Source organism: Orcinus orca, chromosome 14 (genome assembly GCF_937001465.1).
Source record: "Orcinus orca chromosome 14, mOrcOrc1.1, whole genome shotgun sequence".
NCBI lineage: Eukaryota > Metazoa > Chordata > Mammalia > Artiodactyla > Delphinidae > Orcinus > Orcinus orca.
Genome location: NC_064572.1, coordinates 57297396 through 57323719, shown reverse-complemented (window position 1 = coordinate 57323719; position 26324 = coordinate 57297396). Strand labels below are relative to the sequence as shown.

The following is a 26324-nucleotide window of genomic DNA, read 5'->3' as shown; positions in this document are numbered from 1 at the left end:
TGAAATAAGCTTAATAGAGCATAAGAGCTGTGGCATGATTCAGTGTTTCATAGGGAGGAGGGCTTCCTGGAGGGGCTGGCAGTGGGCTGTGGCTTTGAGGGCACATGGAGAGCCAGAGAAAGCTGAGCCCAGGGCACACGGGAGTGAACGTGCTTCCTGATCATCAGCTGTTTTTTCTTGACATTGTAAGAAACTATATTTGCCTGGCTCTCTTAAGAGGACTTGGTCGATATCAGGGATGATAAGATGTTTAACAAATGTTGATGCTGCTGTTAACAGGAGAACTTGCAAAAGGGACTGGGAATAAACTGGCAAGCAGCATGGCCCCATGGAGAAGATTACCCCCAACAATTAAACAGTACCCCCAGAAAGCTGTATCAGTCAGGATTGTTCCAGTTACTTTTGTCACATAACAAATCACCCCAAAAGTTAGCCGCTGAAAACAACCATATTGTTTTTATTTTTTTAAATTTTTATTGGAGTATAGTTGATTTACAGTGTTGTGTTAGTTTCTGCTGTACAGCAAAGTGAATCAGTGATACATATATCTACTCTTTTTTAGATTCTTTTCCCATATGGCAACCATTTTGTTTTGCTTATAGTTTTGCGGGTTAGCTGTTCAGGAAGGGCTCCCCTGGGCAGTTCTCACTTGAGCTGCTCACGCAGTCGACTGCTGTCAGAGGTTGGCCAGGGCTGCAGCCATCCGAAGGCTCTGCTGAGCTGGATGTCCAGGGTGGCTCACGCACGTGGCTGGCATCTGCTGCTGGCTCTTGGATGGGGGCTTACGTGGAACTGATGACCAGAGCACCTACCCAGGCCTTTCCCGTAGGGTGATCTCTGGGTACCCAGACTCCCTACACGGCTGGCAGCTTCCGCCAGAGCGAGCACCCCAAGAAGACCAGCCTGGCCTTTCATGGTTAGCCTCGGAAGTCACACAGCATCCTTTCTTTAGTGGTCAAATATGTCTGCAGATTCAAAGGGAGGGGACACAGACCCCACCTCCCCATGGGAGGAGTGACAGAGAATTTGGGGACTATGTTTTTTAAATGCCACAGTGATGCTACCTAGCTACTGTAATAGTTAAACTTACAAATTTCAGTGGCTTAACACAATAGAAGTTTATTTCTCATAAATTCAAAACAGGTACTCCTACAGGTGGGTGGCCCTCTTCCAAACAGTGCTTCATGGACTAGGCTCTTCCATCTTATAGCTCTGCCCTTCTTCAGCTCAGGTGTCTAAGGTCACTGTTTTCTTCTGCGTCCAGAAGAGAAAGTACACACAGAGGATCCTACGTGAGAGGGTTTTATGGGCTAGGTCTTGAAGTGACACACATGTCACTTCCACCTACGTTATATTCTAGCCTACCTTGTTTGCACGGCCACACCTAACTGTAAGGGAGTCTGGGAGGCGGAGTGAGTCCCTGCCACCAACGTAAATAGGGGCTGCTCTCACTTACACATTCTGGAGCGTTCTGGTCTCTTCACTATTGGCAGCCCACAAGTCAGAAATGAGCCTGGTTGGGGCAGGGCTCTTGGTCAGGAGCTTTTTTTAAAATTAATTAATTAATTAATTTTTGGCCCTGTTGGGTCTTCGATGCTGTGTGCAGGCTTTCTCTAGTTGTTGCGAGCAGGGACTGCTCTTCCTTGTGGTGCGCGGGCTTCTCATTGTGGTGGCTTCTCTTGTGGCGGAGCACGGGCTTTACGCGCCCAGGCTTCAGTAGTTGTGGCACGTGGGCTCAGTAGTTGTGGCGCACGGGCTTAGTTGCTCCACGGCACGTGGGATCTTCCCGGACCGGGGCTTGAACCCATGTCCCCTGCACTGGCAGGCGGATTCTTAACCACTGCACCACCAGGGAAGCCCAGTCAGGAGCTATTTCTATCAACAACTCTTTCACAAGATGGTTTGCACACTGGCACTGCCTGACCATTTTTGCAGAGTCTGGGGTGAAGTACTGCAAATCCCTCAAGGCGATCTGGCTGAACTGTTCCCAGATGCCCATCCCTGTTTCACTGTCCTTCTTTATTGCAGAAGCCAACAAAACCCTGCACCAACACCTCGGGGCCCCTGAGGAGCGCCTTGCCCTTCACATCCTTAGGACTCAGGGGCTGGTCCCTGAACACGTGGAAACAAGGACTTTGCATAGCACCTTTCAGCCTAACATCTCCCAGGTAAAGGGCTCTCTGAACCCCTCATCCACACTCCAAAGGCACTGGTGATAGCTGACACAGACTCGCCTCTTTTATCTTTTTTGGATACTTTTAGATATACACGAAATAGAAATGAAACTCAGGTTAGCTTCATCCCCAAGGGGAATTTATTGTAAGAATTTTCAGGTAACTCACTAAATCCAGACAGGAGAGTGACACTGACTCAGAACAACCTTGGACCAGGATTTCTCCCTGTCTCTTGTCTGTTTCTCTCAGAGTCTCCTTTACCCTGCACTTTTCCTTCCTGTGATCACCTTCCCATGTGTCAGAATATTGTGGACGGTTTCTGAGTTTATGTTATAATGTAGCCCCATCTACTTCCACACGTGGAAAGGATTGGTTGCCCCAACTTGGCCCATTTGTCCACCACTGGACCACTCAGCTCTAGCCAGGAGGACAGGGATACAGTACACAGGATGGCTCATCACAGGGACCATGTTGATAGTGATGGGGGAAGGTCAGTTCCCAGAAGCTGGGGAGCAGTTCCCAGAGAAGCAAGGAGAGACATGGAAAATGACAAAACAGTCCATGTAGAAGCTTGTCAGAATGAAGATTTCCAGGCCATGCCTGCAGAGATTCAGATTCAATAAGTCCGGGGTGGGGCAGGGAATCTGAATTTGTAACAAGTATCTGGAGAGGTTCTGATGCAGATGGTTAGGAAGTCGTGCTTTAAGAAATATTTATCTAATGGATGCAAATATCGTTGACACTGATAGCCGAACCGTGGTCTCTTAAAAAGTGACCACAAGGAGCCTGGGCTTACTAGCTGATTTTGTCACTCACTCTTATTTTGTTCCATATTTTGATTTCTTCCTTCTCTAATTCTTCTTCTTTCCCCACAAAGAGCCCATTTCTCCTCTCTCCACTCCTACTCCTCAATTGAATAAAGTCTTAAGACATTACAAAGCGAGGAAGATTGCTCCCTGGGCTACCAATACTTCCATCACCTCTGCCTACTGCATTGGACAGACTCCGGGTAGGTCTTAGGAGACACCTGGATGCCTAATTTCTGCAGTGTGCTTGATGTATAATAGACCCTTGAGCCCTGGAGATTAGTGGGAAGAGAGTCAGGATCCCAGTAACATATATCCCTTTTCAAGAGCTTCAGATAATTCATTTTGATCACAGTGCATTAGGAAACCAGCCTAGTGGTTTCCTTGGCAACCTTCTTAAAGACCAGTCTGTTTTAGTCATGAACGCAGTCTACAGAACATCCAAACACAGTTTGGGGGATTTACATTGGTTTGTATCGTTGATACAGTGTGTTAGTGGCATTCCTAGCCTGTCTGGAAGAATACTCCAGTCAGATATATGGGCCTGGTCTGTAGCCGTCAAAGACTTGAGTGGGGCCTCACCAAGATGGCGCCACAGGTGTCAGTCCAGGCTCTCACTCTCCCCCTTCCTGCAAGCTCCCTCTCAGGCGGTAGACACTAGCAAGCCAACGCAGGGGGTCCTCAATTTGGGGGGAACAGTCATGTTCTTGTCATTGTTTGAGTCTCTCCTTCGAAAGTGCCATGCTGTAAGTTTTTCTTTTACAAAATTAAATACCGTTTTAAATTATTTTTATTTTCTCTCAAGGTAAGTGGAGAAACCCTTGGGTGTCACAAAACTGGGACTGATATCAAGTAGGCAATGTGCAGATGGATAGAGTGACAGCGGGAAATCTGTTCTGAGTGTGAAGGGCCCAATTTTTAGTCATTGTAAGAGGGGGTGTGTGTGTGTTTGTGTGTTGGGGGTTGTGTTAGCATTGGGAAGCCCCTCATTTTATTAACCAGGGAAGACTCAGACTGATACAGGTAGGTACATGCAGCCATCAGAGACTCCTGGGAGAGAATGGGGGGCGGATGGCCTAAGTGACACTGAAGGTATATGATTCATCTTGGTTTGTTCTTTTACTCCATTTTTGTTTGCCTTCCATATGGACTAATAAATGAGGAGGCCTGAAGAACTAGTTTCACCTGAGACGTATGAAAGAAAATTGTAGTCTCTACCACCCATAATATAACTTCATTTCTCTTTTCATTTTTGAATGGCTTAGGGAAAACTTCAGATGTGGGTGGATGTTTTCCCCAGGAGTTTGGGGCCACCAGGCCCTCCTTTCAATATCACACCCCGGAAAGCCAAGAAGTAAGTAATCTTGAGACCCTGCTGTATCTTACTGGGGTCTTGGTTCAGGACCAGAAAAAAAAGCACCTTCAAAATGTGCTCCTTTCAGATACTACCTGCGTGTGATCATCTGGAACACCAAGGACGTTATCCTGGATGAGAAAAGCATCACAGGAGAGGAAATGAGCGACATCTACGTTAAAGGGTAAGAAAGACTGGCATGGAAGAGCATGCCAAACTCGGTGAACAAAGCAGACTCTCTCCTTCATGAGTGTTCAGTATTGCAAGTGTCCACTAGAGGATCCTTGATTATTTGAAGCTTATTATATTTCATTAATGCAATCTGCTTAGGAAGCTCTAGGGAGACAAAGGGAGAGAGAACAGAAAGAAGAGAGAAACCTGTGTGCATGTTGTTTATGAACAGAGGCATCTGATGCCTGTAAGAACTGATAAGTGTTTCTTTTCTAAGAAAGTGGGTTTTGTTCAGTTTATTAAGCAGATTTGTTATGAGACTTTTTAGTCATGCAGTTCATTTTTACTCATTTTTAATACCTTGAGTAACTAGCCTTAGAAACAGAAGTAGAGCTTCCAAAGTTTCTTTTTTAATATATTTTATTACCAGAAGTTAATGTCCATGGAAGAGAGGAAACATTAGCATAACTTTTTTTTAACCACAAAACCTTACTATGCTTTATTTCTTGTATTAACCCTTGATCAAAACCAAGAGCATAATATTGAAACAGAACTTGGTAAAGATACGCCTTTGGCACCAAAACGTTAAATTATTATAAAATCCTGAAAAAGTATTTGTTTCCTATCTTGATCAGTCTGCAGATAAAATTATACTTGTCATTTATTGCTTTTTTTCCTAAAAAGAATGAACTTTCCAAAAATTGAGCCAGTAAATTAGCTGTGCTTCTGTATCTCTGACGCTTTTTTTTTTTTGCGGTACGCGGGCCTCTCACTGTTGTGGCCTCTCCCGTTGAGGAGCACAGGCTCCGGACGCACAGGCTCAGCCGCCGTGGCTCGCGGGCCCAGCCGCTCCACGGCATGTGGGATCTTCCCGGAGCGGGGCACGAACCCGCGTCCCCTGCATCGGCAGGCGGACTCTCAACCACTGCGCCACCAGGGAAGCCCTCTGACGCTTTCTTTTCCTCCTCCTCCTCCTTTTTATTCCACAGTTTTAATTAAATTCATACACATCTGGTTGTTTGCTCTTCCAATTTCTTTATTAAAGGTTACCATTAGTCAAGATAACCTTTAGTAATTAGCTGCTACAATTGTTAGATTTATTTCTCCCCATTAAACTGTTGGATTCATATAGAAGATTTTATAGATCTAGAAGATTTTATAGATCTTCTCCCAAACTGTTGTTTAGGTTTTCAATCTGTTTCCTTGTCGTTGATTTACTTTAATTATGATTACATTTTTTAATACAGCAGGCTCTTATATACACTAATATGTATAAAATAGATAACTAACATGTCAATCCCAATCTCCCAATTCATCCCACCACCATCACTCCCATTAGCATAATTTTAAAAAAATCATTCATTCCACCAACATTTACTGAGTGCCTGCATCCAATGTGCAAAGCGTCATCATAGGTGTTCATTATTCTGTTACTTGCATAGTTCAATTCCAAATAATTCATGTTGATGTCAGTTTTGTGTTTTATATATATATATATATATTTTTAATATTTATTTTGTTGTGCTGGATCTTAGTTGTGGCAGCCAGGCTCCTTAGTTGCACATGTTGTGTTATACGTTGATAGTGAGTACAGAACCCAGTGATTAAGAAGTCAGACTCTGGAATCAAACTACCTGGGTTGAAATCCGGTACTTTCCCTACTAGCTGGACAAGTTAGTAAGCTTACTGATCCTCATCTGTAAATTGGAGATAATGATAGTATCCACCACTCTGGAATATTCAGAAGACTGAGTTACTCAAAGCACTTAAGATAGCACCTGGCAGATAGTAAACACTATGTGCATTAGTCAGGGTTCTCCAGGAAACAGAACAGGTAGGATGTGCATATGTGTAGAAAGAGAGAGATTATGAGGAATTGGCTCACATGATAACGGAGGCTAAGAAGTCCCACGATTGGCCATCTGCAGGCTGGAGACCCAGGAGAGCTGGGGGTATCATTCAGCCTGAGTTCGAAGTGGTGTAAGTGCCAGTCTGAGGTCAGGAGAAGATGACATGAGATGTCCTGGTTCAATCAATGAGGCAGAAAAAGGGGGTGAATTCCTCCTTCCTCTGCCTTTTGTTCTGTTCCAGGCCTTCAATAGACTAGCTAATGCCACCCACGTTGGGGAGGTCCATCTACTGAGTCCATCAGTTCAAATTCTAGTCTCATCCGGAAACATTCTCATAGACACACCCAGAAATAATGTTTAATCTGGGCACCCCACGGCCAGTCACGTTGACACATAAAATTAACCATCATACTATTATTATTACTAGTCCACAGGGATTGAGTTTGGTTCCTTGATATGTAAAAGATAAGACTTGTTGAAATTTACTATATTCATAAAGTGAGAACAAAGTTTCACTTATGATCCCAAGTGGCCTTCAATCAAACCTTTGTTAAAGACGTAATTACTGTCATTTAGGTTCACTATAAACAGGGAAGGTTTCATCGAGTTCTTCATTATTCTTTCTCATTTCAGGATCTTATTACCATTCCCCAAGGAAAACTAATTCCAGCTAATTATATATATGCAAATTTATTTGACTATCATAAGCATTTTTTTCCCAATCAGGGAAACAAACTCAATACTGGACTGAGAGATAACTCCAGTAATCCAAGAATAAAGCAAGAGCTAAAGTACCACGTCATATTTGGAATGGAAATCGAATTACTCTATGTGAAAAGATGGATAATGTACAAATAACATCCTTAGCACTACAAGCATATGGGTATTACATACAAAGTTATACGTACAAGTACACAAATGCATACACTTAGAGTAGTTGTTTAACTTGTTTTCAAATTAAAATGTGAAAGATTCATGAAAAAGAGGGAAAAGCTACAGTGGGTGAGCAGTCTAGGGGAGGATGATGGTGCTGTTTAGGGATGGGTTAGAAGCTGAAGCTACCAAGGTCACAGCCAGAGTGTGGACTCTCTTCAGTGAGTTAGTTCAAAAGCTTAAAAGTTAACTGTCAAAAGGAATCTTTCAACTCAGCTTACCTGGTTAGTCAATTGACTAGAAAAAGTAAAACTAGTATAGTTGATTGCTATCAATACCACTATTAGAGGCTTCCCTGGTGGCGCAGTGGTGGAGAGTCCGCCTGCCGATGCAGGGGACACGGGTTCGTGCCCTGGTCCTGGAGGATCCCACATGCCGTGGAGCGGCTGGGCCCATGAGCCATGGCCGCTGAGCCTGCGCGTCTGGAGGCCTGTGCTCCGCGATGGGAGAGGCCACGACAGTGAGAGGCCCGCATACCCAAAAAAATAAAAAAATACCACTACTAATAATAGGACCTAATATTAGCTTGTGAATTTCTAGTCTCCATGGTCCTTTGAAGCAGAGTAATAGTCCTGGACTTTGCAGTCAGACAGGCCTGGGAGTTATACTTATTTCTGTCCATTACTGGATGTATGAGATGTACATCCCCTCTGAACCTCAGCTTCCTCACCTGTGAGATGGAGCTTGTTATACAGTTGGAAAGAATAAAATAAGGCATCTACATACCTGGTTCATAGTAGTTGATCCTTAACATGAGTTAAGGATTTCCCCTTCCCACTCTGGCTCTTCTCATTCTGTCCTCAGGTTGACCATGTGAAGGGAGCACATATCATTAACCTCATTTTACAGATGGGAGATGAAGCTCAGAGGGTTAATGGCAGAGCAAGTTCACAGCCAGGCCTGTCTCCTACTGACAGTCTTTCTTTGGAGGAGGCTGCATTGGGTCTTCATTGCTGCGTGCGGCCTTCTCATTGTGGTGGCTTCTCTCGTCGCAGAGCACAGGCTCTAGGCACATGGGCTTCGGTAGCTGTGGCACATGGGCTTAGTTGCTCTGTGGCATGTGGCATCTTCCCGGACCAGAGCTCGAACCCGTGTCCCCTGCATTGGCAGGCGGATTCTTAACCATTAGCACCACCACGGAAGCCCTGGCATCAGTATTTTTAAAAGCTCCCCAGTTGATTCCAATGGGTAGTGGGTGTTGAGATCCATGCATTCCACTCCTTTTTCAGTCTAAAATCTCATGTTCCTCTGGTTCCAAACCAGGAGTCTTCCCCCATAGCTGGCAGATGTGATAACACTTCCTCCCAGACATGTTCATTCATTCCTCCCTCCAACTGGTCTGCTGGTGTGCCAGGCACAGGCCAAAGGGAACTTTCCAAATGTCAAAAGTTAAGATGTCCAGTTGTTGATGGAAATGAATTTTCATAGATAGGAGTATGGATATAGCAGCCTACATCTCCCTTGCTAGTCTCATTAATGTGATCATAGTAAATTTAAGAATAATTTACAAATGAAGTGGTAAGATTACTTGAGTCGTGCCTGTTTTGTTTGCTTAAGTAAAATATGGAAAAGAAGATGCTAAAATTTTCAACTGACCCATATTCATTGAGCCTATCAGCAGTGATGACAGACACTGATGAGTTATAGTTATAGGGAGACTAAAAACATAGCCAGCAAGCTTCACCAGTCTCAAAATAGAAGCTAAATTGTTGATATTTTCCAGAAAATTTCACCTTATCCCTGTTAACTGAAGTCTAAAGGGTTTCCTGCTTTGGTTTGAGAGGAATTATATTTTATTTGGCTACCACGTGTGTTGGATGCAACAGAGTGCCTCCCCTTCATAAATCACCCCCCCAGCTCCATAGATAACTGGAACCTGCCCAAGAAAAGTGCATTAATTCTCCTGCCCTTCACTCTCTCCTAATCACTGCGCAATTTTGCGGCTAGATTACTTGTCAATCACATGTAGCTAAGTCTGTTTGCTTCTGCTTTTCAGTTGGATTCCTGGCAGTGAAGAAAACAAACAGAAAACAGATGTCCACTACAGGTCCTTGGATGGTGAAGGGAATTTTAACTGGAGATTTGTCTTCCCTTTTGACTACCTTCCAGCTGAACAGCTCTGTCTCGTTGCTAAAAAAGTGAGTTCTGAAATAGGCCAGTGGGGAGTAGATGTCGTGGGTCTTCCTTAATGCAGATGCTCAGAAAAGGCTGGGGCTGTTCAGAGTCCGGGAGGTCATGGGTCCGGCTCCTCTTTACAGATGGGGACTTTGAGACCCCAGTGGGGTAGATACTTGCCCAGGGTCACACAGCTGTGGCGGTTATTTGTGTAGTTATAACAGAAGTATAAGGAGCACAACTCTGCTTCCACTAACATGTTGGCAGCAGGGGGAAGGGTCTGGTAAGTGGGGGTCTTGTGTCAATACATACAACAACCTAAGTATATGTTTATGTCACAGGGAGACTGATTTCTTCCCCTGATAAGCAGAACTGTTGCACTAATTAACCAGAGGCAAAATATTAATGTAGGTGAAATATCGCTCTTACCTTCCTTATTAAACTTAAGCATCTGCCTGCCCTCCTTCGGGAGCACTTCCGTGAGGGTTCAGGGCCCTCCTGGTGGTAATTTATAAGACTCTCAGAGAACTCAACTCAGACTGGCTTAAACCAAGAAAAGTGATTTACTGGTTCACATTACTAAAAAGTCCAGGGTTGGCTGGCTTAAGGAACGCCTGGAGCCTGGGTTGAACTGATGTCTTTAGAAACTGCTCTCACCTTCTCCACCCCTCTGCCCTGCCTTCTTCCATGGGCCTCACTCCCTGGTGAGCGCAAGGTGGCTGCCAGCAGCCCCAGCTTGTATCTTGTCCTCTCGGCCACCTCAGCAGAGAGAGGGGAATGAATCCCCAAAGGCACCAACCAGAGTTCTGGAATTGGGCCCCAGCGTCTGCCTGTTTGAGGCCACGTGTCCATCTCTGAACCAGGGTTGCCGCGCTCTGATTGGCGAGACTGTGGAGTTAGGGATAAAGTCACTTCTCCCCGCATTGCATGGACTAGGGGAAGGGAACCTCTAAGGAAAATCTGGTGCTTTCATCCAAAAAGGGGGGGCCTAAAACCTGGGTAGGTAATAACAACGGATGTCTATTACAGGCCCTTGTCCCATTTCTCCCTTCCCCGCCCCCTCCTGCCATATTCTATAAATTTTCCTAGCTCTGCCCGGTCACCTCCTCACCCTACACCTGATCAGAATATACCTGCCTCATGTCCCATCTGGCCAGGCCCCACCCCCTGCTGGCCCTACTCAGTGCTGATGCTCTAGTGAGCACTTTCCCTGTCCAGGTGAGATGAATGCCTTCAAAGGGCACTTTCTAGAGACATACAGGCTCATCCTGATGTTGAACCATGCACACTTTCAGATAATGAGACGGGCCGGGGGGAAAGCGAGGGATTTGGGGTCGGGTAGGCCTTTAGGTAATAAAGTTACCTTTCCTATTTACTCACATCGAGGGCTGGACCTCTCAGCATCCTGAGTAGTCCTTGGAGCATGACCCCACACAGGACAGCCGAGTAGGGCCAGACAGCAGCAGAGTGGGCTTCTCAGAGCCAGGCCCTCTGAGCCCTGCAAAAGGGACCATTCCTGGAATGTCATCTGAAAAACAATCCAACAACCTTCCTTCAAATTCATGAAGCACTGGGGGATGTCCCTTTCTTTTGGGGCCAGAGGAACTTAGGTGTAATCAGGCTGTGGGGACGTCATTATTATCCTGGGCTAATACTGTCTGGGCAGAAGCAGCAACACCAGGTGAGAACCTAGAGGACACTTATCCCATCCTCTCCCCACCTGAGTCTAGGCTGAGGGATCTGAGGGTCTTAGATGACCACGGTATATAAAACCCAGCAATATTTTTCAAAAGCCAGAAATGCCAGGACATTTTAAATCTGCACGAACAAAAGAGTGAAACCTGGGCCCCCGTCTCCTCACCCCCGTGTGAAATGAGTGTGCTCGGACATCCTTGGGGGGTCGGGGAGGTCGCTGAGCAGAAGTAACTCCTCCGCAGGGGATATTTCGGTCTGGCCTGGGATGGCTTGGCTTTGGGAGGATCAACTAGGCAGGCTACAGTCTTTAGGGCACGAGACATCGTCACTCTCCAAACCGCAGGAGTGGCAGCAGGAAGTCACACTGATAGGAACATGGCAGGGAACGTTCTGTTTGGTAATTGCCTGGGACAACCTTTTTGTCACCCAGCTGGTAGTCCTGAGATTTCCTGGGGAGCCCGATTGCCTTATGTCCACTTGGGGTAGAGGGGTAGGCCAAAGGGCGGGGTTTTGGGTGGGGATGCAAAGGAGAGAAGAGGCCCCATGCCTTGATGCTGGGTTTTCAAGAGGCCCAAGGGGAGGGTGTTAAGAATCCAGTAATCAGTGTCATTTTGGTTTGTCTCTTCCTGTTGGCATTTTAGGAGCATTTCTGGAGTAAGGACCAAACTGAATTTCGGGTCCCACCCAAACTGATCATTCAGATATGGGATAATGACAAGTTTTCTCTGGATGACTACTTGGGTAAGGCTTACCTTTGGATACTTTTTTCTAAGAAATTGTGCTTGAAATTAGTAAAAGCAATTAAAACTTGGGATCAATTATTTAACTCTCCAATACTGTGGGGTGGGGTCCCACCCCCTGCCTGGATGTCCTCGGAGCGGGGTGGCCTGCCCATCCGCTGCCCCAGGTCCTCTGAGAAGTGGGCACAGTGACTGGGCGCTGCGGGCCCCAGCCACTCCCAGGGCCTTTGCACCAGCTCCTATCTTGCTAGGAAGACACAGATTTTGTTTTCAGGGATGCCACAGCCTTACCTCCACTTCCAAACCTCTCCCCCTGCTCTCAGCACCTCAGAATTGGCTCCCTCTTCCTCCACGCTGCTCTCAGCGGTCACTACAGTCCCCTGATGCCCCGCCCTTCTCTGGGGTAAAAGGCGCTTGTTAAAACGCCCCGGCCCAGCCCCTCCATTTCCTGGCATACACCCTGGTCCCCACAAAGCACAGTCTTCTTATTTTCTCTCTCCCAGGCCTTGGGTGTCTCATTGGCCTGCTCTGTTTCTTCCTCTTCCTCTTTTTTTTTTTTAAATTTATTTATTTTACTTATTTATTTTTGGCTGCGTTGGGTCTTTGTTGCTGCATGCGGGCTTTCTCTAGTTGTGGTGAGTGGGGGCTACTCTTCATTGCGGTGTGTGAGCTCTACAGCGCAGGCTCAGTAGCTGTGGCGCACGGGCTTAGTTGCTCCGCAATATGTGGGATCTTCCCGGACCAGGGCTCGAACCCAAGTTCCCTGCATTGGCAGGCGGATTCTAAACCACTGCACCACCAGGGAAGTTCCCCCTCTTCCTCTTTAAATACAGGCCTTTGCCCTCCCTGGGGTTTTGCGGCTCTTCCCCAGGCTCCCTCAGTGACTTACCAGCCCTCACCTCTGTTGAAGGTAAAGCTTCAACTCTCACTTTCAACGAGGTAAAACTCCTAGACCTAGAGGTGTAGCCTGACTGCCCACCGTGCCTGCCACATAGTAACAAGAAAGATGATGACTCGTACTGCAACATGCAATGTATCAAATCGACACATTGTACACCTTAAACGTACACAATGCTCTATGTCAATTATATCTCAGTTTGAACAAAAGAAACTCACGATGATTATTCCCCATTTCCCACCAGAAACTTTACCTTTGTGTTTGGCTGGCACCTCAAATTTATCGTGACTAAGACCAAACTCAGCCTTTCTTCCCTGACCTCACACCTGCTCACCTCATGAACCGCTTCTGCTGTTCACAGCCTCTCCCAGCCACCTAGGCAGAAGCACCCAGCGTCCTCTGTGGGTCCTCCTCTCCTTTCCTACCACTTTCCTAAACCATGTAACCTGCTTTATCATGCACGTTTATTTTCTTATTTTTCTGATCTCTGCCACTTGCCAGTTCAGACCTCACTTTCTGGTAGCCCGCTGTTACAGAAGCCCCTAGCTCACCTCCCTGCTTCCAGAGCATCTCTCCTGGCAGAGGAAAAGCCCACAGCGGCCAATGGCTGTGTCTTGTTCATCCCTCTACCCTTTACAACACTGAGTGCGGTGCCTTTGACTTAGCTGGTTCTTAATAAGAGTTGAACAAACGAATGAGTGTGAAAGTGTTGACTGAAGAAAAACGTACAACCTAAAAGTTGTGAGTTTGGGGATCTTACGGAGGACTACAGCGCAGGAGACAGCCTCTCAGATAGCTCTGAGGAACTACTCCCAAGAGGTAAGGGGGGAGCCAGGACACAAGAGGTTTTTGCTGGAAAAACAAAAAAGTTAGTCAAACATCAAAAGATTACTGCTAATCACAAAGAGCAGACATCTCAAGTTGATTTTAGTGCATTTCTGTGTTTGCGGAGATACAAGATCCTGGGCCCATGGAAATTATTGGAAATTATTCCTTAGGTATGCATCTTAACTATCTAGAGGCAGATCCAAAGGTCAGAATGCTCCCTGTCTTTCTCCATCCTGAACTCCCCTCAGGGCACAGCCTCAGTCTTTTTTTTTTCCCTATTTATTTATTTTTGGCTGTGTTGGGTAGCCCCGCAGCGAGCGGGGGCTACTCTTTGCTGCAGTGCGCGGCCTTCTCATTGCGGTGGCTTCTCTTGTTGCAGAGCACGGGCTCTAGGTGCATGGGCTTCAGTAGTTGTGGCTCGCAGGCTCAGTAGTTGTGGCTCGCGGGCTCTAGAGCACAGGCTCAGTAGTTGGGGTGCACGGGCTGAGCTGCTCCGCGGCATGTGGGATCTTCCTGGACCAGGGCTCTAACCCATGTCCCCTGCATTGGCAGGTGGGTTCTTAACCACTGCACCACCAGGGAACCCCACAGCCTCAGTCTTGATCCTGTAGAACTGGGATGATGGGCAACATCCTTTGTTTACTGGCATGGCAGGCAACATTCCCTGTCCACAGTAGTAGCTAAGTAGTAGCTAACTTAGAAAGCATAAAGAATAGTAGAGGGTTTTCCCTTGGAGTTTAAATGAAATAGTCTGATAACAAAGAGAATGACTTTATTTCTAAATGGCTAGTGGGCAAGTGGTTGCAGTTATCACCAAAAGGAGAGACAAAATAAGAGCAGGTGTAAGTTCCAGAAAGGCTTGTGGGCTATGGATGCATTGTAAGATGAAGGGCAGTGTCTGAGCCTAAAAGTTTATAGAGAATCTGCCACAACCTCCCTGTTACTCTCTGCTGCCACTGTTGAAGACCACCTCTTGTCCCTGTAGTCCACAGACATGACCCAACACACACATACCTCTTTCTGGAGGAGAGGTTTCCTGGGAGTTCCCAAGCCCCAAAGACAGTCAGTTAAAGACGGTTAGTAACGACAAAAGAGGTAATGCCTCACATCATGGAAGAAAAATTGTGCTTCCCCAGGCACCCTGAGCTGGGCTTCCTAGTTCCTGGGGAGAACTTTCTGTTGAGCATTCAGTGTTCCTTCTCAAGCTCTTGTTTTTGAGGTTACGCTGGAGAAACTTGAACTTGACTGTTCGATGGAGCTTCCCATGTTCCAAGTACCAGTTTTCTTTACCCAAAGCCAAATGACTATGTTAGGGGAAGTTTAGAACCAATAAAAGCAAATTCCAAGTTCAGTGGAAATTTTGGCTGGAGATGTTTAATTCTTTCGTGTTTGCAGAAGAACTCTGTTTATGCTCCTATCTCTGAGAAATGAAATGGGTTGTTCTCTGTGAGATGCAGAGCAGTGGACAGATACTACTTCTGCCACTTTTCATTCTAGCTGGAAAAAATTTTAACTGCCTACCAGGGTCCGTTTCTCTAACTCACCTGTTACCTGTTCAGCGTCATGGTCTACCTCTCTTCTGACAGGTACATTCTGTTCACTTGTGAACAACGTCTGATCCACTTGAAATTTATTTGGGTTTAATGTTTCCTTGGCTAGGTTTCCTGGAACTCGATTTGCATCGCAGCATCATTCCAGCAAAATCGCCAGAGAAATGCAGTTTGGACATGATTCCTGACCTCAAAGCTGTGAACCCCCTTAAAGTGAAAACCGCCTCTCTCTTTGAACAGAAGTCCATGAAAGGATGGTGGCCGTGCTACGCAGATAAAGATGGCTCCCGTGTGATGGCTGTATGTACTGGTTGAGGCTCGTTTATTCCTTTTCTCCTTGAGGTTTTGCCCTTTATGAGTAGATTTGCTCTGGATAAGATAAGGGAGGTTAAATGGGTGGTAGTTTAAGTTTTGGGAAAGGTTTGTACCTGGGATTATAGGAGAAGGTGGCGGATGCTGTTAGCACATGTTTGGGGTTGAGTGGAAGATAGAGGGATTGGAATTGTCAGAAAACTGGGAACGCAAGTGGTTGCGCTGTATTTCTTTAGGACGCTCCTCCACCAGGAGTGCTAATTTATGCTGAGCTTCCAGTACAATTCAGTACAGAAAAAGAAACTTCAAATTTGAGCTGTCCTCATCTTTAAAAAAAAATTTTTTTTTTTAAAGATGGAGGAAACAGGGAGTGTTGACATCCAATGAACATGAAGGCCATAAGTTACAAGCACATTTGGAAAACTGAAGATAATTTTATCGTAGAAGCAAAAGTGCGGGTTACCATGCCCTGTCACAAAAAGACTACCTAATTCATTATGTATTATTAATAATCATATTTTACACCACTTATTATAAACCGGACAATATACTAAATGCCTTATATTCATAATCTTGTTTTTTAAAACAACTTTGAGGTATAATTTACATAAACTGCACCCACTTAAAGTACAATTAAGGTGCACACTTTGATGAGTTTTGACAGATGTATATGCTCATGAAACCACCACCATAATCAAGATCCAGAACATTCCCATTACCCCAAAAGTTCTGTTGTGCCCTTTGCAGTCCATCACTTCCTCTACCCCTGGCACAGGAAACCACTTATAAGCTTCCTGCCACTAGAGGGTAGTTTGTACATAACCTCATTTAGTTCTGCGGATAACCCCATGAAGCAGCCATTACCTACATTTTATAGATTCGAGGAACAGGCTTAGAAAGAAGGACCACCTTGCCATAGTCAGACACCCACCTTTGACTCGTCGACAGAGGAGGCATCTGCGCTCCATCGCCTAATGAGCGTCAGGGTCGGAAGCTCTCAAATTGTTGGTGACCTTGTGGGCGCCAGGGTTCTTGAAAGGCTGCTACAACCTTAGTTAAGCCTGGCTCTAAGAGTGGACGAGTTTCTAGACCTCTCGCAGCCTCAGTGTACTCATGTGCACACGAGGATCATAGCAGTACCTGATTTATAGGGCTGCCCTGAGCATTACACGGGATTATCCATATAGAAGGCTTACGCAGTGCCCAGTGCACCAGTCAGGAACCTGTGAACAGGGAGGCAGCATTCATTCACTTACTCACTCATGCATTTCTTCAGCTAGTGTACATCGAGTGCCCACTAAGTGCCAACACTGCTCCACGCAGTGGGGGTACCAAAGGGAGCACGATGGCTCTCTTGGAGCCCACACTTAATGCTCAGTCAATGTTAGCTATTGTGGGACTTGCCTGGGGGCGCAGTGGTTGAGAATCCACCTGCAAATACAGGGGACGCGGGTTCGAGCCCTGGCCCAGGAAGATCCCACAGGCTGCAGAGCAGCTAAGCCCGTGAGCCACAACAACTGAGCCCACGTACCACAACTACTGAAGCCCGTGTGCCTAGAGTCCGAGCCCTGCAACAAGAGAAGCCACCGCAATGAGATGCCCACGCACCACAACGAAGAGTAGCCCCCGCTCGCCTCAACTAGAGAAAGCCTGCGCGCAGCAACGAAGAACCAACGATGAAGACCCAATGCAGCCAAAAATAAATAAATTTAAAAAAAAAAGCTATTGTTATCAGCCATCTTCAGGTTATTCTGGGTCCAAGTAAAGTTACAAAGGGAGGTATGTGAGCAGGCAAGGAGACAGATGTGGGAAAGTTAGAATGATGGGGATCCAGAGACTGAAAAGCAGGGAGGAGGGAAAGCAATTTGTCCTCTCAGTTTCCCACAAGGAGTCGGTTCAGAAACACATGGAAGAGGAAATGTGATGAAATCTCTTGAGGAACATTTAAGGCAATCTAAGGATTGTTTTACAAGAGTAAAAATCATTGCTCGGGGAATACTCCTTGGGTCGAAGTGAAAATATTTGTGAAACGTGATGTCATGTGTTTAACCTGTTCTGCTTTACTGAAGGGGAAAGTGGAGATGACGTTGGAAGTCCTCAATGAGAAGGAGGCCGACGAGAGGCCAGCCGGGAAGGGACGGGATGAACCCAACATGAACCCCAAGCTGGACCCACCAAAGTGAGAGACCTTCTTTGTTCTGATCCCCAAACACCTGCAGTCTGAAAGCCCCCCTTCCAATTGCCTTAATGCAATGGATTAGCTGTTGTCTGAATTTTGTACTGAACAGGGGAGATGGGGGAGGGAGAGGCTGGTGATCTGGCTTCATTTTAACCATTCTCCTTCCCATGAAACCAAAGTCCAGTGTGTCTTCGGCATCTTAGAAAGCCATAAAAGGTTAAAGGCTCTCCCAGCCAACTAAGGGGAATAATATCTTTTCTTGACTTTATAAAATGTTGTTAATCATTCTTTAAACTATTATGCTCGGAGGTATAAAATATCTGTCCCTCCTGAGTTGGTAGGTAAAACCATTTCTTTGCAATGCAGCCGGCCGGAAACTTCCTTCCTCTGGTTCAGCAACCCATGCAAGACCATGAGGTTCATCGTGTGGCGGCGGTTTAAGTGGGTCATCATTGGCCTGCTGGTCCTGCTGATCGTGCTGCTTTTCGTGGCCGTGCTCCTCTACTCCTTACCGGTATGAGTCCCTGGCCTCTTGTCTTGGCTCTTTGGGTGTGAATTATGTGGTTGGTCATCTCACTTGGTACTTGCCTTCTTTGCCATCGGGTAAAATGACCTATGTAGCAGTTGTGGTGTTACAACCCGTCAACCTTTGGAAAATTTAGAGTACTGCGTCCTGTGATAAGGATTACATTCTCACAGTTTCATGAATTACAGGCAGAACTGCATGGTCTGAAAAAAAAAACTTCGGTCTCAGGAATTCTAGGAGCAATCCCTTAGGCCTTTATGAATGTGTGTCTAAACCACAACCAGCATTTCTGACGGATCTTCCTGCCTCCAGACTCTCTTGTTCCAAACCATCCTGCATCCTAACTCCTGCCATTTCACAGATCCTGGGCTCATTATGGGCCTACACAAACCTTGAACTCCACCCAAACTAGAGAGCTGGCCTCCCCAGACAAGTATTGGCCTTACCTGCCAAGATGCCTTTGCCAGGGCTGTTCCTTTGCCCATGTTTTGTCTATTAAAACCTCCCTCATTCTTTAAGGGCCACATTACATAACCTCCCCCTCAAATCTCCCTTAATCTCCACGGTCATAAATGGGAGTCCAAACGGGAGGTTTGTCAGTGTGCCCAGAAGTGCCTGCATTGCTGAAATCGAATTTGAAAATTTCTGCATTTCGACTTCATATACTTCTTATCTCAACAAGTTCCTCGAATGGAGGAAACCTCCCATTTGACTCCCATTTATGACTGGTGGGGCTACTGGAATCTAGCGGGTAGAGGCCAAGGATGCTAAACACCCTGCAATGCACAGGACAGTCGCCAACAAGAATCATCTGGTCCTCAATAGTACCGAGACTGAGAATCCCTCACTTATATCCATACATGGCCCTCTTTCTGTTTCCTTTTCAGAACTATCTGTCAATGAAGATTGTGAGGCCAAATGCATAATGGAAGCAAGGGCTTCTTTTCCAGAGTCATCCAGCAGTGAGGGCATCCTGTCTCTGTTTACAGATCAAAACCGAGAGGGATTTTGTTTGGGTCTGAGACTATTCCAGGGGCACGTTACACTACTTCACCGAGGCCCACCACTTCCCAGAGGCTCTAAGTCCACGTCAGGCCAACAAGCAACATTTTTATCTTTTGAAGTATTAAAAGTTGTAACCATGTTTTTTCAGAATATTTTTCAAGGTGGCTGGTTCCATTTAAAAATCATCTTTTTTTTTTTCTGTGTCCTAGTTCTGTAATTCAATTTTTGGAAAATCAAATTTGAAAATTTCTACATCTCGACTTCATATACTTCCATCTGTAGTCAACAAAAAAGGACTGTGCATTACCAAGTAGTTAGAATAGGTGGAGGAATTTTTATTTATGCCTGCAACCATTGTTATATTTTGTATGGATAAATGTCATGAGACTATTCATCCTCTGTGATGAACCCAAATAAAAACATTCTGCCTCTGACACATACCTGTTTGTTGTAGCTGTGGGCCAAGCTGGGAAGGAGGCAATTTCTAGTCTGGGTCTCAGTGGATGGCATGCCAGGGCATACCACTTGGCTGTAAACCCCTTATCAGTGTGCTGCCAAAGCTTGGCCAGTGGGCCAAACTGAGGCTAATATAAGAAACTGACACTTATTTAAAGTACTTACTCCATGCACACCATTGTTTTAAATGCTTTATACATATTAACTAATGTAGTCCTCAAGGTAATCCTATAAAGGTAGTAGGTAACGTTAATCCCATTTTGCCCTTGAAGAAATTGAGGCATACTGCATGTAAATCAATGAAGTTAGAACACACCCTCTCACCATACACAAAAACAAACTCAAAATGGCTTAAAGACTAAAACATAAGACACGACACTGTAAAACTTCTAGAAGAGAACACAGGCAAAACATTCTCTGACTTAAATCGTACCAATGTTTTCTTAGGTCAGTCTCCCAAGGCAATAGAAATAAAAACAAAAATAAGCAAATGGGACCTAATCAAATTTAAAAGCTTTTGCACAGCAAAGGAAACCATAAACAAAACGAAAAGACAGGCCACACAATGGGAGAAAATATTCGCAAATGATGCAATCGACAAGGGCTTAATTTCCAAAATATACAAACAGCTCATACAACTCAACAACAGCAACAAAAAATCCAACCCAATCCAAAAATGGGCAGAAGACCTAATCAGACATTTCTCCAAAGAAGAAATACAAATGGCCAGTAGGCACATGAAAAGATGCTCAACTTCGCTAATTATTTGAGAAATGCAAATCAAAACTACAATGAGGTACCAACTCACACCAGTCAGAATGGCCATCATTAAAAAGTCTACAAATAACAAACGCTGGAGAGGGTGTGGGGAAAAGGGAACCCTCCTGCACTGTTGGTGGGAATGTAAGTTGGTGCAGCCACTGTGGAAAACAGTATGGAGGTTCCTCAGAAAACTAAAAATAGAATTACCATACGATCCAGCAATCCCACTCCTGGGCATATATTCAGACAAAACTCTAATTGAAAAAGATACATGCACCCCTATGTTCATAGCAGCACTATTCACAATAGCCAAGACATGGAAACAACCTAAATGTCCACTGACAGATGAACGGATAAAGGAGATGTGGTACATATTTACAACGGAATACTACTCAGCCATAAAAAAGAATGAAATAATGCAACTAGAGATTATCATACTAAGTGAAGTAAGTCAGAAAGAGAAAGACAAATACCATATGATATCACATATGTGGAATCTAAAATATGACACAAGTGAACCTATCTATGAAACAGAAACAGAATCATGGACATAGAGAACAGACTGGTGGTTGCCAAGGGGAAGGAGGTTGGGGGAGGGATGAAGTGGGAGATTGGGGTCAGCAGATGTAAGCTTTTGTATGTAGAATGGGTAAACAAGGTCCTACTGTATAGCACAGAGAACTATATTCAGTATCCTATGATAAACCATAATGGAAAAGAATATTTTAAAGAATGTATATAAATATTATATATACACAATATATACATAACTGAATCACTTTGGTGTACAGCAGTAATTAACACAATGTTGTAAATCAACTATACTTCAATTAAAAAAATAAGAAAAAAATATTTTTTTTAAGAAATTGAGGTATAAAGACGTTAAGTAACTTGTCCAAGGTCACACAGCTAATAAATGGTATAGCTGGAATTTGAACCCAGGCGGTATGGGTTCTTTTCCTCTTAACTTTTTTTGGGGGGTCTGGAAATTTCACCTCAATATTTGTATTTATTTGCTTTTTTTTTTTAATTGGGAAATAACTGACATTATATTAGTTTCAGGTATAGAACACAATGATTTAAATTTGTATATATTGCAAAATGATTACCATAGTGAGTCTAGTTAACATCTGACACCATCCATAGTTACACAGTTATTTTTCTTTGATGAGACCTTTAAAGATCTATTCTCTTAGCAACTTTCAAATACGCGATACTGTATTATTAACTGTATTCACCATGCTGTACGTTACATCCCCATGACATTTATTTTATAACTGGAAGTTCATACTGTTTGATTCCCTTCACCCATTTTACCCACTCCCACCCCTCCACCCACTTCTGGCAGCTACTAACCTATTCTCTGTACTTATGAGCTTGTGTTTTGTTTTGTTTTTCCTTCAGATTCCACATATAAGTGAGATCTTACAGTATCTGTCCTCCCCTGACTTCACTTGGCATAATGCCCTCAAGGTCCCTCCATGTTGTTACGAACAGCAAGATTCCACTCTTATGGCTGAATAATATTCTATTGTGTATATATACCACATTTTCTTTATTCATTCATCAATGGACATTTAGATTGTTTCAATATCTTGGCTATTGTGAAAAATGCTGCTATGAACATGGAGTGTATATATCTTCTTTGATTAATGTTTTTGTTTTCTTCAGATAAATACCCAGAAGTGGAATTGTTGGTTCACAGGTTAGCTCTATTTTTAATTTTTTGAAGAAGCTCCATACTTTTTTTCCACAGTGTCTACAGCAATTTACAGTCTCACCAACAGTGCACAACTCAGCAATAATGGCAAGACAGTCCCACTGCAGTATAATGTTGTCTAAATGTCCAAAAGCATTGCCATTATCGAACCATTTCTTGCTCCCCTCGATTCTGTGTTGCTTAGAATAGAACTGTTGGCTGTTCTCACCATGGTTTCATATATTAACAGGACAACGTTCTCACATGTTCTAGAAGATGCACACTGTCCTTGGTATCAGCATAGAGCCACACTGGGTTGCTACTGTCACTCATTACCTGACCTGACATCTCAGCTCCATGCCCCTCTTGACAGCCCTCCCACTGGTGGTATAGCACTGAGGTTAAAAGAAGCTAAGAAGTGCACAGCGAGGCAAACCATCAACAAAATGAAAAAGGGTTCCAGACAAGATTGTTATTTGGAATATTTAACCATCATTATGGCACTGGCACCGAGCAATCCAAACAGATGCTTCACCCCATCAAAATGGAGAACAGCTGTAAAAAACTAGAACAGCCATATACCAAAATGTGCAGGCTGAATATATCAGCCTTCCTTCCAGGTACCCCCCGCAACACGTTCTCCCACAGCGCCTCACTCAAGTAGTTGCTGAGCAGATACATGAATGGCTTTGAGGAAAGTCTTTTCCTCCTTTGCCTTCAGCACACCTAACTGGTATTCACCAGTGTAGCCCCTTTGAGTAAGTGGTGGCGAAGCCCTATTAGGAATGAGTAATTCCCAGAGAGAATATTGAACAGGGCTTTCTGGGTAGCACCCCTCCCCCTCCTCCCATCCCCCCCAGAAAACACTTCATCTTGTCAAAAGATAATGGTCCCTCATTTGAGGTTGTTAGCCGCCTGGTGACCTATAAATGATAGCTAAAAGCTGGAACTAATCACAGCCCAGTCAGATTGTGGCTTCATTGTGAATTAAATAACACTTAGTCCTAACTGATTCTAGCAGGTGCCACCACTAACGCTGGAGCCTTCATTAGGAAAATAAATCTCCATCAATGTCCTGAGAGTGACAGGGCACTGAAAATCTTGACAGGCTAACGCTTGATTTTGTTTTGTTCTTCCTTTCTCATTTTCAGGCTAGGGGGAGAAAAAAGTCACAATTAGCCCTGCATGTTACTTTAAAGAGCTGTTTAGGGGCAGAGTTCTGAAACCCATTTTGGAAAGGAAGCTGAGGGGAGTGGAGTGGTCTGGTTTTCCAGGTGCTGGCCGAGTGGCAGCTCCTTGCCCCTCGGAGTTCACCCGGGCTCAGAGGATTGTTTGTCCAAAGACTGGAACCGACTTGTCTCACCACCGTTGAGCAGATGTTATTACAAACACAGCTAGAAAGTGAGGGTGCTTTCCAGAAATGGCTGTTCAGTTCAGAGAAAGTACAACTTGACTACCAGATGGGGAACCAACGTTGACAATGATTTCAAGGTTTCAAAACCCTCTACAGTTTAAATATTTCATGCTAAACAGATTTCTTTGTGAGGTCAGTACCTTCAGTACTCTGGACCATATGCATGTAGCCTCCCAGGGCAGATGGGAATTCCATTCCAAAGAATGCCTTTCAAAGTCAGCTTGATGTGAAATTAGTTCATGATGGAGTCGATGTTGTAAATAGATTAAGCACCCGCCATCTTGGCAGCCGAGTTTTGTGTGTGTTCAGCGTTGAATGGCAACTCCCTAATCTTTCTCAGGTTAAACATAATGGGGTCCCAAGGAAGATCAAAGGAAGGCTGCTTTTCCCTTAGATATACATCCCCGAAATGAAATGCCAGAGTTCATGGAGTTCAAGAAAAACACCAGAGAAACGTGTCACTCGGACTAACTGCAAAGCCTAACAAGTAAGGAAACATAATGAAAAACACAGGCCCGCCATATGCATGGTCAAGCTCGGAACCTCAGGGGTGCAACTCTGCAGAAGATGCAGACTCTAGATTTTTACTATTTAAATAAACTTAACAAGAAAGAAAAATTGTAATTTTTTTGAGTGACTCCCTCACCGTAAATTGAATGCTTTTCAGGGCAACCTGATTTTGCCAAAATTTATCTCAACTTCTTAAAAAGGCCCATTCAGTCCCTGACTAATATTAATGTGCTACTTCCATGTGTTTTCACAAAATCCTAGAGCCAAACCTGTAATCCTCCCCCCGACATATTTCAGTGAAGTCCTGCCCCAGCAATTATCAAGAGGAGGACCAGGAATATCCAGCTGGATTCCAGTGCAGCACGGCAGCCGCTCAGATGAGGTTTCACCTGGGTCAATGGGATAAACAAAATGAATAGATGGAATCCTGTCTTAGAGGCGGCAAGAGCCTGGGGCCAGGGGCTTCCAGACGTCTGGAAGCCTGTGAGCTCACCTAGCTCGGTCACGATGTAACACTGTGACTCTGGGTATCTCCTCTCCAGTCTCCTCTCCCTCATTTGTGAAAGTAAGCGCTGAATTAAATGACCTTGTCTATCCCTGCATGGTATTATATGGTTCTGCTTATCCGTGGCTCAGTTTCCTCATCTATAAAGTTGAGACAATGATCTCCATAGAATGCTTGCAAAGATAAAATGATTTAAAAGATGCAAAAGTGTTTAGAACAGAACTTGGCACAAAATAAGCCCTCAATATATTCTAGTTATCATCGTCATCATCGTAGGACAGGAACAGCCAAACACACATGGGCCAGAAGGTGACAGACGTGTTCTGCTTTTGAAATGTCACCTTTGAAAGGATGTGAATCACCACTGTCCAAAATGATACTGATTTTCCCCTTCAAGTTCTAACTGCATATTCCTAATGAGAGAAAGCAGATAAAAATGCTAAGGTAGTTCCTCAAAAAAATGAACACAGAAGTACCATATAATCTATCAATTCCACTTCTGGGTATATACCCCAAAGAATTAAAAGCAGGGACCCAAACAGATATTAGTACACCCCGATTTGCAGCAGCATTATTTATAGTAGCCAAAAGGTGTAAGCAACTCAAGTGTCCATCAACAGATGAATGGATAAACAAAATGCGGTCTATACATACAATGGAATATTAGTCAGCCTTAAAAAGGAAGGACATTCCGACACATACTACAACATGGATGAACCTTGAAGACATCCTGCCAAGTGAAATAAGCCAGACACAAAAGAACCAATACTATATGGTTCCACTTATATGAGGTTCCCGGAGTAGCCAGAATCATAGAGGCAGAGGTACAGAATGGTGGTTGCAGGGACCGGGGGATGGGGGTGGGCAGGTTGTTTTTAACGGGTACGAAGTTTCAGTTTTACAAGATGAAGAGAGTTCTGTGGGAAGGGTTAGGGTAACACAATAATGTGAAAGTGCTTAATGCCACTGAGCTGTACACCTAACAACGGTCAGTTCTATGTTACGTATTTTTTACCACAAACACATAGAAAAAGTCTGAGAGAATGAAAGGTCCCTTCAGACAGCCCCCTCCAGGAAGTCAGTTTTTGCCTGTTCCCTGTGGATCCCGGTCCCAGGCAACAGGTAATACTGCTGACTGACCAAGACATGAATCCCGTCTTGTGACCAAAACCCAGGTCACAAAGGGGCCTTTTGACAACTAAATCCAGTGCCGACAGACAGTTTGTTTGGCCCAAACTGGCTTTTTATAATGAGCTGCCAGTGTTTAAAAATTGGAAAAATTCACATGAAAAAGTCATATTTTGAGCTTTTCTCAACCGATTGTAAGGTCTCTCAATACTTCACAGTGCAAAAACTGGCTGGAGTCACATGCCTGCAGGTTCACCACAGACCCCCTTACCAAGCCCCCCTCGCTTCTCGGACATTTCCTGCCCAGCTCGGAAATGCCGAGTGTAGACTCAGATACATTTTGTTGTCAAAGTAGCTAGAGGACGGGGTCCTTAAGCAAGGCATGGAATAAACTGCAAGGCCCCAGGCTGGGTAGGTAGCTCTTTCAGCTTGTCCCTACCACTGCAGCCAAGCCCCTGCCCTGCTCCACCCTGGACTTCAGGACTCCCTCCCTCCTGGGCCCTCCTTACTCTCCCCAGCTGCCCCAAGTCAGCCACGACCCCAAGGTTCAGGGAAATACGATCAGCTGTCCTCAAACAGGCTTCTCTCAGAAAGAAAATCTGAATGACCAATATGCAAAGAAACTCATCCCATTAATAGGGAGGAAAATAAAAATTAAAGCCACAAGGAGATATCCTGTCCCACCTCCAGATTGGCAAAAAGATTTAAAAGTCT

General features: G+C 44.7%; 1 protein-coding gene across 6 annotated transcripts in view; it reads left to right on the top strand.

Moving 5' to 3' along the window:
- Positions 1-19570, top strand: part of MYOF (myoferlin) — a 155567-nt gene extending 135997 nt beyond the window's left edge. For all 6 annotated transcript variants that reach the window (XM_049696671.1, XM_004279410.3, XM_049696672.1 and 3 more), the window contains 9 exons: positions 2029-2168; positions 4246-4334; positions 4423-4518; positions 9285-9426; positions 11740-11839; positions 15224-15414; positions 17496-17605; positions 17972-18119; positions 19019-19570. In XM_049696671.1, coding sequence (XP_049552628.1) covers positions 2029-2168; positions 4246-4334; positions 4423-4518; positions 9285-9426; positions 11740-11839; positions 15224-15414; positions 17496-17605; positions 17972-18119; positions 19019-19057 — 1055 coding nt within the window. In that variant the 3' untranslated portion in view covers positions 19058-19570. The remainder of the gene's footprint in view (positions 1-2028; positions 2169-4245; positions 4335-4422; positions 4519-9284; positions 9427-11739; positions 11840-15223; positions 15415-17495; positions 17606-17971; positions 18120-19018) is intronic.
- The last annotated feature ends 6754 nt before the right edge of the window (positions 19571-26324 follow it).